This window comes from Phyllostomus hastatus, unplaced genomic scaffold (genome assembly GCF_019186645.2).
Source record: "Phyllostomus hastatus isolate PE091 unplaced genomic scaffold, TTU_PhHast_1.1 phas_contig_80, whole genome shotgun sequence".
Classification (NCBI taxonomy): domain Eukaryota; kingdom Metazoa; phylum Chordata; class Mammalia; order Chiroptera; family Phyllostomidae; genus Phyllostomus; species Phyllostomus hastatus.
Window position 1 is genome coordinate 14,366,135 of NW_025333960.1, and position 17,900 is coordinate 14,384,034.

Consider the following 17,900-nt stretch of genomic DNA (forward strand, 5'->3'; position numbering starts at 1 on the left):
GCTATTATTGTCATACAAAGCATACATTTATACCTACAAAGTTTTAAAGTTAATTTTTTGCTGAAAATTGTACATTTTATATATTATAGTAACTCTTGAATCAGATATCTCCCCATTTTTAATTTAAACCTTTATAACTGAAAAATAAAATACATATACAGAAAATCTTACAAAAGAAATTTATACTTAATGAATTATTATAAAGCAAATGCCCTTGAAACTACCATCCAAATCAAGAAGTGGAATTTTGGCAGCTGCTCCAGACCCAATCACAGTTGCCTCTCTCTCCTAAAAAGTAGGCATTATCCTGACTTTTATGATGATCATTCCCTTGTATTTCTTTATAGTTTTGGCACCCAAGCATGGATCCCTACATTACATTTCATGTTTCCCATTTCTTTAATATGATCTGTATTTTGAGTTTTTTTATCTATAGGTTTCCCCCTCCATCTTCTATCTCCCCAAGACCCGTCTCCTTTTGTTGTTGAGTTTGTTTCTTTTGCCCTTCTGCTGCTTAACTTTAGCACCAATCCTGGACTATTTTCTTTAGAGTTTATATTCCCTGTATCATGTAGCCACTGTCTTCTCTGCTTCCTTTTAAAAAATTTTTTTTTCAAACTTGACTTTGTCAAGTTCACCCTGGAGTCACCATAGTTCAGTGATCAACCAACGGTTGGTCAGAATATTTTCTTAAATATCTTAAGTCAGTAAGTCTTCACCTTTTGCCAATGGCATCTGTACATAAAGGCACACTTCTGAATTTCAGGCAGTTTACAAATCAGCCTTAGTTTTTACTTCCTGCTTGTACATTTTCAAAGTAATCCACAGATGAATGTAAAAGACCCTTGCTTGTCCCAGATCTACTCTGGGCACACATGAAATCTTCTAGATCCTTAGCAATGCATCAAAACTTGTCAGTATCCTCTGGGGCCATCAAGTTCTCTAGGTCTTTCTTTTAAATCTTGGGCTCACCTCTTGTTTGCTTCAGCTGAAATTATAGCCTTAAGCAGCTATGATGTTAACTTCAACCAATTCCTGCTGTTTTGGATAACAACCTAGGGATAGGATTTTTCCACAGAATTGAACTTCCAGTCAGAGCAAATACCAGCAATACCCTTGAAATGGAGCTTTTACAAAGAGCTGTGAAATCAATAAAAATGCCACTGTGCACTGAAAATAGTGCTTTCAGCAGAGCTCTAAGAAGTGCACCCTCCCCTCATTGATTTTGAGGCTGCCATCTGTTCATAGCTACTATGCCATGGAGCTGGGAAGCAGAGGAATGGGTGTATCTCCGGTTAAAATCACCACTGACCCTCCCCCTGCATCTACATTCAGTACCTTTTAAAAAATAAATAACTTTCACTTGTTTTCTGCCTTTGGCTTCCAGAGTTCTGAAATGGTTGGTTTTCATAGTTTTGCCACTTTTTATTTTTTTGCAATTGCTTTTCTGTAGAATTAAACTCATCAAAGTCCTCACTCTGCCTTTCTGCAAGTTTCACACCTTATGTAAAGTTTTTGCTCTTTTCTCTTGAATAGCATTGCCCTATAAGGCCTGTGTGGCCAAGAGAATTGAAAACATATTCCAGTGGAAAATTTTGTGCATGATTATTCATACAGCAAAATTTGTATTAGCCAAAAAGTGAAAACAAACCACATATTCATTAGCTGATGAATGGACAAATAAATTGTGGTATAAATTCATACAATGGAATATAATTCCTCTATTAAAAAAATAAAGTACTGATACATGGTACAACATGGATGAACCTTGCAAACATCGTGATAAGTGAAAGAAACCATTTGAAAATGTTACATTGCATGATTCCATGTACATGAAAAGTCCCAGACAGACAAAAGCATAGAGACAGAAGGCTGATAGAGTTTCCCAAGAGTTAGGGGCAGAAAGAATGGAGAGTGACTACAAATGGATCAGGAATTGTTGGGAGGGCAGGGAGAGTCAGAAATAATTAAAATGTTCTAAAATGTATTAAATAGTGGTTATGGTTGCACAATTCTGTGAATATCCTAAAAACAACTGAATTGTACACTTTAAAATGTTGAATTCCATGGTATGTGAGTTATATATAATAAAGCTTTTCAAAATCCTTTATAGAGTGTTTATAAGTGAAAAAAGAAAATTTTGAAAACTGTTCCAGATCTACAGTAATGACCAATTGATTTACCCTCTCATTCCTTTATGCATGCAGCCTTTCATCTGTTTCATGAGGTAATTCATGTGCAGTGCCCAGCATAAAGGAAGCACTTAAAAAAGTGTTAGGTATTGTCATCAGGCATTAAAAAATTGAAGTGCCAGTGTACCACTGTGTAACAAAATGAATGAAAATTGATTCTACCTTCTAAGAACTCAATATTCTAAGAGTACACAGACATGTAAACAAAAAAACTACAATAATGAGAAAAGTGTTTAACAGACAAATATAAAGGACACTATCAGAGTACAGGTGGGGAAGTACTTTGTTTAGTCTAGGGGGAACAGAGGCAGCTTTCTGAAGACAATCGACCTAAATAAATGTTCTAACTCCTAGTGACCTGCTGAATCAGTTGAAGTAAGAGTTTTGTGAGTAGAAAGTGGAGGAAGGTGAATATTTCAAGGAAAAGAAGCAGCATAGGCAAAGATAAAGAAATGTGAGAACTATGCATGGTATGTGAGGAAGTAGCAAAATAACAGTAGAAAACAAGTAAAGAATTTAGGCTTCCTCCTGTTGGTGAAGAAAGGAGATTTTAAGCAGGAGAGTGTCCTTTCACAAGCAGAAAAAGAAAAATGCATTCGAGGGCATAAGGCTGGTGCCAGGGAGCCTGGTTTAGGAAAATCAGAAGGAAGCTTGAACTGAGGATATAATGGAGCAGGAAGTGTTGAGGAAGATGAGGAAGAAAATAATTTTGTGTGCTGGGATGATGCTCTAACCAACTGAGCTACCTGGCCAGAGTGGGAGAAAATAATTTTAAATATGCACAGGAAATAAAACTGAGAAAATTTGATCATCAGTGGGATTTGGACAATTAAGAAAAGAGACAGAATAAACACCCAAATTTCTGGTTTGGTAAGGGGGTAAATTTCAGTGTCATTCACCCCAACATGGAATAAAAGAAAAGAAACAAAATTGAGGGAAAAGGTGATGATTTCTTTTTATTTTAAGTAAGTGTCTTTTCTTTCTTTTTTAAGATTTTATTTATTTATTTTTAGAGAGGGAAGGGAGGGAGAAAGAGAGAGAGAGAGAGAGAAACATCAATGTGCGGTTGCTGGGGGTCATGGCCTGCAACCCAGGCATGTGCCCTGACTGGGAATCGAACCTGCGACACTTTGATTCGCAGCCCGCATTCAATCCACTGAGCTACGCCAGCCAGGGCTTTGGAAAAGGTGATGATTTTTTTTAAAGATCTTATTTATTTTATTTTTAGACAGAGGGGAAGGGAGGGAGAGGGAGAGGAACATCAATGTCTGGTTGCCTCTCGTGTGCCCCCTACTGGGGATCTGGCCTGCAACCCAGGCATGTGCCCTGACTGGGAATGGAACCGGCAACCCTTTGGTTCCCAGACCAACTGTTGAATCCACTAAGCCACACCAGGGAGGTGATGATTTTTTGATACCTGTATAACATCCAGGTAAAAATGTACAGTAGTTAATAAGAGTTTAGTTTTAAAGTTTCAGGGAAAGCCATCAGCTACCAATAGATTTGTGAATTGTGAGCATAAAGTTAGTGCTAGAACCAATTGACCCAAAAAATTGTATATATTTAAAATGTGCGATGACCAAGTTAATTAAAACATCCATCACCTCACAGTTTTGTGTGTGGTGAGCCCTTAAGATCTTTTTTCAAATACCATGTGATCTCATTTATATGTGGAATCAAAAAAAAACCCTAAATTCATAGATTCTAGAAACAGATTGGTGGTTGCCAGAGGTGGGGGCTGCGGATGAACAAATTTCCAGTTATAGAATATATAAGTCATGGGGATGTAATGTACAGCATGGTGGCTATAGTTAATAATATTATATTGTACATTGGAAAGTTGCTAAGAGAATAAATCTTAAAAGCTCTCATCACAAGAAAAGTATTGTAACTATTTGGTGATAGATATTAACCAGACTTATGGTAGTGAGCATTTTACAATATACACAAATACTGAATCATTATGGTGTATACCTGAAATTAACCTAATGTTATATGTCAATTTTACCTCAATTTTAAAAATTAAAAAGATCTTTGTTAGTAAATTTCAAGTATACAACATATTATTATTAACTTTTATCACATGTTGTGTATTAGATTCCCCCAAACTTATTTATCCTATGAAATTACGTTTGTAGTAATAAAGCTAGTCATTTTCTCTTTTGAAATCTTGGTTTAAAATTTCGTGGTCTGAGTATTATTGCATTTTCTCTTCTTTGCAATGGCAACCTTACTGATAGACTGGGCCAAACCTGTTTGTATCACTGCCTCACAGCCACCCACAGGCATCTTGTCTTTGCCTGTTGTTAAAGGACGTGATAATGAATGGCATTCATCCAGGCCAAAGTCTCAGTTCAGTTATAATAAGCCACAACAGGTGAACTTAGCATAAATAATTTTGGGTGAAAAGTGGGAAAAGATGAATACCATTTGAACAGGCCAACATCAAAAAAATAACCTAATGGGAGCTAATATTTCTGAATATACATACTCTGTTTCTTCTTAGTAAATCAACTTTCTTTTGAGGTGAACATAAAGCAATCAGTGAATAATTTTTTGGTTATTTATTAAAGAATATTTTATTGATTATGCTATTACAGTTGTCCCATTCCCCCCCTTTTATTCCCCTCTGCTCTTCATCCCCCCTCCCACCAGCATTCCTCCTCCTTACTTCATGTCCATGGGTCATATGTGTAAGTCTTCGGATTCTCCATTTCCTATACTGTCCTTAACCTCCCCCTGTCTATTACGTACCTACAATTTATGCCACATATGCCCTGTACCTTTTCCCCCATTCCCTCCCACTGCCTCCCCACTGCTACCTCTCTGTGTGATCTCCATTTCTGTGATTCTGTTCCTCTTCTAGTTGTTTGCTTAGTTTGTTTCTGTTTTTAAGTTCAATTATTGATAGTTGTGAGTTTGTTGTTTTACTGTTCATACTTTCAATCATCTTCTTTTTCTTAAATGTTAAAATCCTTTTAACATTTCATAGAATAAGGGCTTGGTGATGATGAACTCCTTTAACTTGACATTATCTGGGAAGCACTTTATCTGCCCTTCCATTCTAAATGAAAGCTTTGCTGGATAGAGCAATCTTGGATGTAGGTCCTTGCCTTTCATGACTTCAAATACTTCTTTCCAGCCCCTTCTTGCCTGTAAGGTCTCTTTTTGGGAAATCAGCTGATAGTATTTTTGGTTATTGTTTAATAAGTATTTCCAGTTGTTTTTTAATAAGTATTTCCACATCAGGAGTACATGGGCATACTGTTCCTTTATATTAATAACTGTGAGTTCTGCTCTGTAAATGGCAAAGATAGATAAGTTCATTTCCTTGTTATTTATTGTATTATTAAAGTATGTGTTATTTTATCATGAATGACATGCCAAAATAACACTACTTAATCCTTTGTGAATGATTCTTCACTTTGAAATTTGGGAATTATGTCTTATTTCTTAACAAGTGGCCAGGGAAAAATTACTGTTTCCCCATCTCAGCCAGCAGACGCTCATTTTTCAAAACAGTGGACATTCACATTTTCTTTTGAATATACACCATTTATTAAATATCCACCCCCATTGCTGCCCTGATAACCATTTGGAACAGCTCATCATTTATGATAGCAATATCATTGCTCTGGGTCAGTTTGCAAAATAGTTAAAGAAATACATTCATCAGGTTTTCAGGAGCTATTATAAAGGACACATGAACAAAACCAAGGGGAAGAGTGGAAGCAAGAAATGGAGGGAGGTTTGGCTGGATAAGGGCAGTGGTAGGGGGGAAATACAGACCACTGTAATTGGACAATAATAAAATAATTTAAAAATTTTTTAAAAAAGAAACATTTGTCATCTACCTCTCAGGTTCTAAAGGGAAGTCACCTTTAGGGCATAATGAGTCTAGCTAGGGCTCTCTTTTCCTAGAAGAGATTGTAAAGGGAAATGAATTCTTCAGTTTATTTGTTTGTTGGTTGGGATTTGGGGCATGGGCATTTACAATGACCCACTGCAAATCACCAAAATAGTGTATAACACATGGAAAATATTTGCTTGACCTGGCAGGGGTATTTTTATGTTTGGCAGCTACTTGAAGGCTCTATATAGGGTATGATTCTAGAAAAATCAGTTTCTCTTTTATAGTAGTAAAATACATAAGATGTCTATTTCTTATGTTAAATTCTAGATTTGTTTTAACCTGGTCTCTCCCTCAGTACAGTTGTAAAAAGTGGCTACTAATCAAATTCTCCAAGTTTAGTATTATTGAGTATATCTTTTTTGGCTATTATATTAAAGTAATTCCATATAAACTTCAAGAATGAATGCAGTATTACACATTGCGAAGAGGACATTTGAATGTGAAGAATGGCTTTAGCATCTGAGGACGTGGACATGGATGTGCATGGATCTGACATGCAAGCTGTATCTTATTTTTTATCAACATTTCCCTAATTGCTAGTGAGACTGAACATATTTTCTTATGCATGGTGGCATATAAATTTATTTTACTGTGAATTTATTTATCTATTTTCCTTTGATTTGTCTATTCCTTCACTAACACCACACTATTCTCACCACTTTAGCTATAAATTATGTTTGCAATCTGTATTTCTCTCCTTTTTTATTTATTACTATATTCCATCTGTGTTTAGAGTCCTCCTCTTACCCATCTTCTATATTTAATTTTCATGCAAAATCTCAAATGTATCGATTCAAGTTCCAATGACATTTAAGTCAGTCTTATTACTTGCTGAAAGTATTACAATACTACAGCCACTTTGGCTGGTTCTCCTTCTCTCATTTGCCTGCTATATTCTACTCTCTAAACTCTCTTTATTGCCCTGGCTGGCGTAGCTCAGTGGATTGAGAGCGGGCTGCGAACCAAAACATTGCAGGTTCAATTCCCAGTCAGGGCACATGCCTGGGTTGCAGGCCACGGCCCCCAGCAACCGCACATGGATGTTTCTCTCCCTCTCTTTTTCTCCCTCCCTTCCCTCTCTAAAAATAAATAAATTAAATTTTAAAACATAAATTAAAAAATAATAATAAATAAACTCTCTTTATTGATAAAGAAATCAGATTATTTTGAGGTCTTGTATAATGTTTATAACAGCATTATTGAGATATAATGAACATACCATACAATTAATTCATTTAAATGTACAATTCAACTGTTTTTAGTCTATTCACAAAGTTGTACAGTCATCACTAATTAATTTTAGAGTATTTTTATCTCCCCAAAAAGCAACTCCATACCTGCTAGATACGAGCCCTCAATTCTTCCATCTTCTTCCTCCTTTACTGCCTGGTCAGCTCTATCTAGGCAACTACTAATCTACTATCTATCTTCATAGATTTGCCTGTTCCAGATATTTGATAGTGGAATCACAATCTATGATCTTTTATGACTGGCTTCTTTCACTTAGCATGATCTTTTCAAAGGTCATCCATGCTGTGGCATGTCTCAGTACTGCATTCTTTTTTATGGCCAAATAATATGTCATTGCATGAAAATACCACATTTTACTTTTCTGTGCATCTGTTGATAGACATTTGGGTTGTTTCCATATTTTGGCTTTTATGAATATTGCTGCTGTGAATCTTATATAAACTTTTGAAGTTTGTTACATTCCAATAAAAATTCCATGAGAATTTTTGTAATTGCTTTAAATTTATAGATTAATTCGGGATAATTTTAATTTTTATTACAATAGTATGTCCATGCAGGAAAATTATTTTTCCTTTTTATAGTTATATAGACCTTGTGTATTCCCTGCCATGAAGTTTTATAGTTTTCTTCATGAAATTCTGGTACATTTCTTTTTTGAATAATAATTTCTACTTATTTTATGTTTTGCTGTTTTGATTGGAATTTTTAAATTAAAATTTCTATTTAGTGAAAGCACAGAAAAGAAATAGGCACAGAGGAAAGGCTTACAAATGACACAGGACAGAATCCTGAGGCAGGGGAGTCACAGCTATCATGTCCCTCCCCAGGAGGCCAAAAAACAGTAAGTAGTGAAATTTGTTCATGGTTTGAGAGAATTTAACTTTTCTCTAATGTCACAAGACCTTGATGATTTCCTGTGAAAAGCTTTTCTTTCTGAGACACCATGTAGGAGTTTAGCAGTCATAAGAGGGCATTTAATTATTTGCCCTCACATTTAAGGTACCTCATCAGTGATAGTATTGTCACATCTTATTCCTGCCCATACTTTAGAATGTGGCTAAATGAATCCCCTTTATTGTTCTCTTCCAGGATTTCTAATGAACACTCCCCCAAGCTCCAGATCCGGAGTCACAGTTACCTGAGAGCAGTAAGTGAAGTCTCTATCAACCGAAGCCTAGACAGCCTTGACCCTGCAGGCCTGCTCACGTCACCAAAGTTCCGCTCCAGGAATGAGAGCTACATGCGAGCCATGAGCACCATCAGCCAGGTGAGCAACTTGACTACAAGCCATTAACTGCACAAGGGTGAGTGGACACTGAGGGCACACAAAGTGAGGAGGCAGTCATCCCCCCAGGAGACCACTGCTGGATCAGGCAGGAGGTCTGATCTAAATGCTACTTGCATTCAGTCCCCACAAGCATCTGGTATCAACAGTCTACCAGCAGGTGAAGGGTCCTCTGCAGATGAATAAAGCACATCAGTGAGTCCTTGGAAATTCATGAGCAGACACTCAGCACCAGCAAATCTGTCAGCAAGAAGTTAATGGATGAGATATAAGATGTTTGAAGGATAGAAAGACAGTGTAGACATCACTGGCAAAACCAAGAGCATGTCTAATCATAAAAGTACAAGTATTAAGCAGGTCATCAAGACAGGGACCCAGGCATAAGATACAGTCTATGTATCTTAAGTGGTCTTAGTGGTCTTAGTGGAATATTGTGACTTGGTAATGAGACAGAAGCCCAGTTATAAGAACAGGACTAGGGATGGAGACTCAGTAAGGGGATGAAGACTCAATAAAGCTTTTCCAGTCTCTCCCATCCAGGATTTCAGAGGGTGTGGGAGAGGGGTGTACTGCTTAAGCTCAAGGGTGGAAAGAACCTAGAACTCTTGGAGGACCTGAACTTACAGCTTTCAGGGACCACCAGAGAAGCAGAAAATGCCTCAGAAACTTCCTCTGGAAAGGCAAAAAGAAGGGTATTTTGTAATGATGTTTAGGATCACTTCATTTAACTTTATATCACAATTTAAAAAATAAGTACCATACTTACTCAGCTAATATTTACTGAGCAAAACACTGGTCTGGATTATGTAAATTACTCAGTTATGAATAAAACATAATCCCTGATCCTCAAAAGCTTACAGTCAAATGGTGAACATATAAAAAACATAAAAGTGCTCTCATGAACATAATTTACTTCTATACCACAAAAACACTCTGAGGTAGGTAGGGCAAGAATTAACAATAAAAACCACCTTTACTGGGTTAGACACTATGACAACTACTTTATATTTTAAAAATATTAGTCCTTGCCCTGGCTGGTGTATCTCATTAGATTGAGTACCAGCTTGTGAACCAAAAGGTCACCAGTTTGATTCCCAGTCTAGGGAACATGCCTGGGTTGCTGGCCAGGTCCTCTGTGTGAGGGTGCACAAGAAGCAACCACACATTGGCGTTTCCCTCTCTCCCTCCCTTCCCCTCTCTAAAAATAAATAAATAAAATCTTTTTAAAAATAAATAAAATATTAGTCCTTATAAATGCTCTATAAGATATGTAAGTAACCCGATGTCAAATGAGAATGTCTTTGTGGTCATGAAACTATCAATAAGATCCTGAAACTAAGCAGAAAAAGACATTAAGTACTTAGATTTTAAAGAGGGAGCTTCTAGGCATGGAGTATAGAAATGTGCATTTTAGCAAATAAAGTAGTATTTGATTCTTACTTTGGAAAACACTAGTCTAAAATGTATACAAAGACTAGAAAATGCTCTGGTTTGGTTGGATCTTAGCATACTTAAAGAGGTAGCAATGGGAAATCTATTCTGAGTTCTGTTCTAGAGACATTTTTATACAAATGCTCTTGCATGCCAGGCTCAGTGAATGGACTTTATTCATTAGGAATGAGATTGCTTAAAGATTAATTAAAACTTAAGATTTTAATCAGGCAGGAGGTATAATCTGAACTTTGATGCAGGATAGTTAATTTGGCAAAAAATTTGGGAAATACTGGAGGTGATGAGAGACTAAAGACAGAGAAGCTAGTCTGGAAGACAGACATTGTGATCATCTGGGTGAATTAATGCTACTGGGGATGCTGCAGCTGATGATGGTGGTGATGATGATGACAATGTAGTGTTGTGGTCATGATAGTGGTAATAGTGGAAGTGTAGGAGTGGTAGAGATGGTGATGATGGTGATGCAGATGGTAGTGATAGTGATGGTGGTAATAGTGATGATGGTGATAGGACTTGTGGTATGGTAATGGTGTTGGAGATGTTGGTGGAGATAATGATAGTGATGATGGTGATGGTAGTAATAATGGTGGTGGTTGAGATAGATGGTGGTGATGATGGTGATGCTAGTAGCACTGGTAGAGATGTTGTTAATAGTGATGATGGTGGTAGAGATAATGGTATTGGAGATGAGGGTGGTAATAATGATAGTAGTGGTAGTGATGGTGGTAGAGATGGTGGTTATGGTGGTGATAGGAGTGATAGGAGCTGGTATGGTGTGGTGATAGTATATCACCACATAGTATATGGTGGTGATAGGAGCTGGTATGGTGTGGTGATAGTATAGTATGATGGGGCTGCAGATGAAACAAATAATGCATTTGAACAAAAAAAAATGATGAAATCATAGCCTAAGCACTGAAGCCTCTCTGATCTGTATGAGTGAGACCCTAAAATAGAACCACAGCTGAGAAATTAGTCTAGAATAACTAAATTGTCTGTTTCTGCCATTCATACCTCACAGAAATAAAATGCCTCTAAAAACAGATTGTGCTTAAAAGTTAGAGAATAATGGAACATCTTTTCATATGGTTATTGTCCTGTTTTACTGCATATACATGTAGTTAAAATGGGATTTTTTAAAGTAAGGCTTAAGAAAAATGTTATAAAGTCACATTTTTTAAAATATTTGGTATAGTAACTGTTATTTGCAAATAGCTTAATTTATGTCTTAATTTATTTTAAGTCTAAATCTGAATCATCTTCATTTAGAATGGTAAACTAGAAGCCCACAGGCATATTTTCTCTGGCAACATGTTTGTAATCTATGTAATTTAAAAATTAAATATTACTGTACTCAGTGGTGATGCCAGCAGTTCAGCTGTGACTTTGACCTAGATCACCCCTTCATAGAATGTATACAAAGTACCCAGATGAAGGAAGTGCCTATGGTATACAGCTAGTCAGTGGCAGAACCCAGAACTCAAGTATTCTGAGACCTAACTGGTAAGTTTCTTTAATGCCTGCTAGTATTGGTGGTAATAATATTGTTAATAATAGTAGTCAAAATAATGGAAATGATAACAATATTTATATGCATTCAGTCACAATGTTGCAATGTATCATTTACCAGATCAGGGTAGAAGCTTTGCATAGTATCTCATTAATTTCATACCAACTCTAAGAAAGATCATTTTTAATTTATGAAATTCAGTCTCAGAGAGTTGGAGTAATTTGCCTCATTCTTCCCACTATACTATCTCAAAAAATATATATCCTCTATTTATGCAGTGCCTACCATGTGCCTAGAAATATAGTATGCATTTGTATATATTATTTTATTTTTATCCTTAAACCATCCTTATGCAGTATTATTTTAACCATTTTACAGATGAGGAAAGGGAAACTCAGAGAATTTAAGCAAATTGCCCATGATACAGTAGAAAGAGCATTAAAGTACTCCCCTTCCCTATAAATCCATGTGGATTTAAAATCTAATCAATAGCACAGAGTAACAAAAAATATTAATATGAAACCTTGGAGAATACATGTATGATGTGGTAAGAATTACAATTTCTCATAAAGCAAGAATTCCAGAAAATATAAAATAAACAATTGATATCTATTCTATTTTTTAAAGATTTTATTTATTTATTTTTACAGAGATAAAGGGAGAAAGAAGCATTAATGTGTGGTTGCCTCTTGTGCACCCCCCACTGGAGATAGGGGACCTGTCATGCAACCCTGGCCCTAGACTGGGAATTGAACCAGTCACCCTTTGGTTCACAGGGTGGCACTCAATCGACTGAGCCACACCAGCCAGGGCAATTGACATCCATTCTAACTAAAAATTAAATATTGCTGCATGGCAGACATCATAAAATTAAAATATAATTGATGGGGTAATATTTGAGCACATCAAGAAAAAGAGCCAATATTTCAGTTGCTTAAAGTGTTCCTGCCAATTAGTATGAAAAGATAGACAACCCAAAATTTGTGGCAAAACTTATGAATCGGGGAAAAGATACATGAAGGTCAATACATATAGGAGAAGGTGCTCATATACACTAGGAGGCTGGTAAAGGAAAATCAAAACAGCACAATATAATTTTTGACCTATCAGAGTGGCAAAGACTTCTAACATGTAGTCTGGTGACCATGCTGAGAAATGAGCTCTGTCTTACTTGCTGTTTGGAATGAATTACTACAACTGTTTTAGAAAGTAAATTGGTAAAATCCAGAAAAAGGTAGATATCTTTTGGCAAAGGAATCCTACTTTTGGAGCTCTCTAATACAGAAATAAAAACACCAGCATGTAAAGACAAATGCACAACAATGTTCATCATAGCATGGTCTCCAAGGACATACCTGAATCATCATCCATAAAGGAGTGACTAAAGAAATTATGGTACAATATGGTGCTAGTAACTTAGTGTCTGAATCTCTTTGAATCTCTATAAAAAGCAGACAGAGCAACTAGATAGAAAAATCAAAACTCATGGTCAATATTTATAACAAAATGAGGTAATAAGATATCCTTATGATCCCAAAATATGAGTAAATGAGAACAAACCACCAGTAGCAATAAGCAGGCCTCATATCCACATCTACGTAGGAGGACAAAGAAGAAGACCATGACTTTACTGATGGATTGAGTGTGGCAGAACAAAACAAGCAGAAGGTATACTCTGGAAAGCTCACGGGGGCTATTTGAGAACATCAGCTGAACTGGGAAGGACTTTACCTTTCTATCAGTAGGCATATTCAAGGCATTTGCATTAAGGCTAGAGCAATCTGAGTGTATTATGTAACACTAGAAACCAACTATCCAGTGTTTCCTTTCAAGACAGGGCCCAGTATTGAAAAGAGCCAGTTGGGAGTAGAAACAGCTATGAGCAAGATAGAGACAATAGCAAAAAAGAAATGAGAAGGTCTAGGTAAAGGTAGGAGTGAGGGCAAAAGAACCAGGAAATCTCAGAAAGCAACACTGCTAAAACAGTAGGAGAGAAAGCCCTGTGAATTTAGGGGGGAATCCTGAGTGTATCACCCACTCAAGTTCAGAAAAGCTAATTTTACAGAAAAATTAGCCAAAAAAAAGTACCCACTTCAAGTCACACTCAAAGTCACTGTACAAAGAGACTAAGGTGCAGAATAACATTGCCACAAAAAATGAAAATATGCCAGAAAGACATACCCACAAAACAGAATGAGTCTGTAACACACTATTTCCAAATGAATTCAGGAATATTAAGAAAATCATATTGGGACAAAAAAGAAAAATATATCTGATTTTTAAAAACTTAAAAATGATGTCACAGCCCTGACTGGTGTGGCTTAGTGAGTTTGATGTCATCCTACAACTGAAAGGTCACTGGTTCAATTCCAAGCCAGGTCCTAGCTATGGACTTGCAAGAGGCAACCAACTGACATTTCTCTCACACATCAATGTTTCTCTCTTTCTACTTCTCCCTCCTTCCTCCCTTTCTATCAATAAATAACCAAAATCTTTTTTTATATATTTTAAAATGAAGTCACTGAACTCAGGAAAGATTTAGAAGTAAAATAAAATTCATTTTAGAATGAAAATCAGACTAGAAGGAATACAGGAGCAAATAAACATGACATTTCATACACTAAAATCAATAGACTCTATAAAGGAGGGACATTTTTAAAAACAAAAAGAAATGCAGAAGTAAAAAGGATTCAGGAGAAACATAAATATTTAACATACAGATAATAGAAATCTCTGAAAAATAAAATCAAAGTAAAGGACCAGAACAAATAATAACAATAATTAAATAATACCTTTCTGAAACAGAAAGATGATTCAAAATTACACCTTGAAAGAGCAGACCATGTACCTGAGAAACTGATCCAAAACCATCAGCACCAAGACATAGTTTAGTAAAACTACAGGATTTTCAAGAATTTAAAAAAAAACACTTTGAAATTCTAAACAAAAAGTGCAAGTGGCTTTAAAAAGAACAAAGAATAAATTACCATCAGACTCTTTAATAATAATAGTTTATGCCAAAAGAAAATTGAATAATATGTTATTATACTCAAGGGGAAAAAATGTGAACCAAAGATTTTTATACCCAGGAAAACTGACTTTCAGATATAAAACACATAGGCAAACAGTTATAAGCATGGATGAATGCAGAGAATATTGTTTCCATGAGCTTTTCCTGAGAAATCTACTAGACAATGAGCTTTAGACAACCCAAAGGACCAGATGTAAGAACTAGTAGCAAACAGATATCTGGGTTTATTTCTGAACTTCCAATTCTATTCCATTGGTCTGTATGTCTGTACTTATGTCCATGCCACACTGTTTCAGTCACTGTAGTAAGCTTTGTAGTAAGTTTTGAAGTCAGAAGTGTGAGTTCTTCAGCTTTGTTCTTTTTCAATATTGTTTTTTAAATTCAAGTTTTAATTAGTATCTTAAATTGGTATCTTAGAATTTTAAATTAAATCTTAAATTAGTATCTTTATGTATTTGTATTTTTCTTCATATTTCTTATGCTTGACATTTTTTGAGCTTCTTGGAATCCAACATCTGATGGGTAGGAGTTCCAGAAAGAAAAGAGAAAACAGATGGGAGGAAGTCACTAATGAAATAATTTAAGGAATAGTCCCAGTGCAGAAAGACATGATTTTGCAAATTGAGAGGGCCCACCCAGAACACTGGGCAGACAAATATCCACACAGAAATCATCATGGGGAAATGTTAGATCATTAGGACAAGAAAATCCTAAAATATTTCAGAAAGGGGTAGGCGAAGGAAGCAACTCACATGGAAAGGCTCTGCAATGAGAAAAGCATCTGATTATTCACCTCTAGCATATGCAGAAGCTAAGAGACAGGAGAGAAGCCTGAAAATACCTAAAATGAGATGAGATACAGGCTAGGTTTCTAGATACAAGCACATGTAAGAGTGGAGGTGGAATATAGACATTTCTATCAATGCAGAGTGGCTGCCTTGTCCAGGAAAGCACTGGAAAATAAGCTCCACCACAAGGAGGGAATAAAGCATAAAGGAGGAAACAGAGGCTCCATCATGGGCTAGATAATGAAGGGCACCCCCAGAATGACAGAAAAGGGCGATCCCAGAACAGAAACAGGCTTGGCAGCCATAAATTACAATACAAAGGCAGGGGGGAAACCAAGAGGTTACCAGAGGTCTATGAACATATCGAGCAATTTACGTAATCACATGTTGGGAAAAATGGATGTAAATACCATAAGACCCAGAAAAAAGAATCGAAAGTGGTTGTCTCTGGGAAGAAGGAGCCCAAAGTGGGAAGGGTGGTTCAGGGTCCTGCTTTTTAGTTTATCAGCCACCTAGAACTCTTCGACCTACATTTGTGTATAAGTCTGATAAAAAATAATCTTTTTATATGAAAAAGTAGTGTCAAGCATTAAAAATATAGCTATTGGTAAAACTAAGACTAAAGGCAAGCTAAAGTAGAAGATAAAGTAAATATAGCACATGTAAATAAATATATTACATGATCATGTAAATATAGCACAACTATTTTAAAATGAGGAAAAAATGGAGAGAGCATATGCACACCCCCAAAAAGGAATTATTAGCTGTTTTCAGTAATCATATGGGCAGTGGTAGTATTACTATGTTATTCTGAGGCTATTGTGCATGTATTGTAGAATAAAGCAAATGAATAATTACAGGATATCCCAATGCTATCATCTCTGTGTGCTTGAGACCTAAAATTTAGTATGGAATAAAGGCATAAGTTAATATAGAAGAGATTACTTTAAAACCCTGCAGTTTGAATTGGAGGAATTCATAGCCTACTTCTTTCCATTGAAAATACCTAGGAACAATGACTAACCAAGTAGCAATGACAACAAAGCTTCCTAGTGCCCAAATTGTGTTCTTGGGATACCAATTCCTGCTAATAGAAAAGAGGGATTTGGGGGAAAATACTGATTCCAGGACTGGGCAGGACATGTACAAGATGAGTTTGCAATCCTTTGTCATAACGGATATCAAGGAAGCTATCTGAGACCACTAGCTTCATGTCAAAAGGACCGAGGAGCCAACCAAAGAGGTTCCCACTGGCCAAAGCTGAGACAAATTTCAGTTCACTAAGAATAATAAACGAATTGGATTTAAAACCATCAAATATTTTTAAAACCATGAGTTTATTTTTCTATTTTTAAAAATACATGCCCTGGCTGGCATAGCTCAGTGGATTGAGCACAGGCTGCGAACCAAAGCATCGTAGGTTTGATTCCCAACCAGGGCACGTGCCTGGGTTGCAGGCCACGGCGCCCAGCAACTGCACATTGATGTTTCTCTCTCTCTCTCTTTCTCCCTCCCTTCCCTCTCTAAAATTAAATAAATAAAATCTTTTAAAAATCTTTAAAAATAAAAAATAAATAAAATAAAAAATACAGATCACTTTTTGTAGATAAGAGTGAACAAATATATTAACGTGAAACTTAGTGAATGAAAGGGAAGAGTTCCCATGTGAACTAAACCAGTGAGTAACCAAATAATATGACAGGATGCAATTATTTATAAAACTGTTCCAACTAGTAACTGTAAAAGTTGGTGGGATTAGAATATCACCATTTGCAGCCCCCCAGTAAATTAATGGATGTGGGCATTTGAGCACAAATGATGCCTAACGACGTGAAGACAACCCATTAATGAAAGCAATGTGCTTCTCAATGAAAGAATGCATGACCTCTAGTCTTGCCAAAGGGATTGAACCTGAGTCTGATCAAAACTCAGGATCCAGCTTATAACATTCAGGACATAGAAAAGACAGAAAAACATGCTAAATCCCATCATGAGTATGAAATTAGCAAATCCAGTGGGAATCTCTATAGGTCAAGTGATCCAGCTGCTTCAATAGATGAATGGATGGAGGATAATTTTTTAAATGGATGAAAGATAACCTATATGTTACCAGTGAATTAAAAGATATACTAAGTTTTTTTAATGTGTGCAACTAAACTATACAGTCCAGGGATGCACACTTCGGTTAAAAAAAAAAACACATAAGTAAATGCAAAGAAGTGACTGCAATACAACTACTCAGAGTATGGGTTGTTTTTGGAGGGGGTTGGATTGTGGTTAGGATGGGGCCTGTGGAGGGGCTTCTGAGTGTCTGGAGAAGTTGTTTCTTGCTCTGGGTAGTGTTTATAAGGGTGTTTTCCTTATTATAATTTGTTGAGTTATGCATTTGTTTTGAGTGGTTTTACTTTATGATCCAATTTTTATGAAAAATAGAAGAGAGGGTACATACCTCTGGAAAGCTAGTTACCCAAGTTTAAC

General features: G+C 36.2%; 1 protein-coding gene across 19 annotated transcripts in view; it reads left to right on the forward strand.

Moving 5' to 3' along the window:
* The window catches only part of DLGAP1 (DLG associated protein 1), an 861,456-nt gene that overhangs the window by 677,986 nt on the left and 165,570 nt on the right, over positions 1-17,900 (forward strand). For all 19 annotated transcript variants that reach the window (XM_045849790.1, XM_045849791.1, XM_045849787.1 and 16 more), the window contains one exon: positions 8,446-8,623. In XM_045849790.1, coding sequence (XP_045705746.1) covers positions 8,446-8,623 — 178 coding nt within the window. The remainder of the gene's footprint in view (positions 1-8,445; positions 8,624-17,900) is intronic.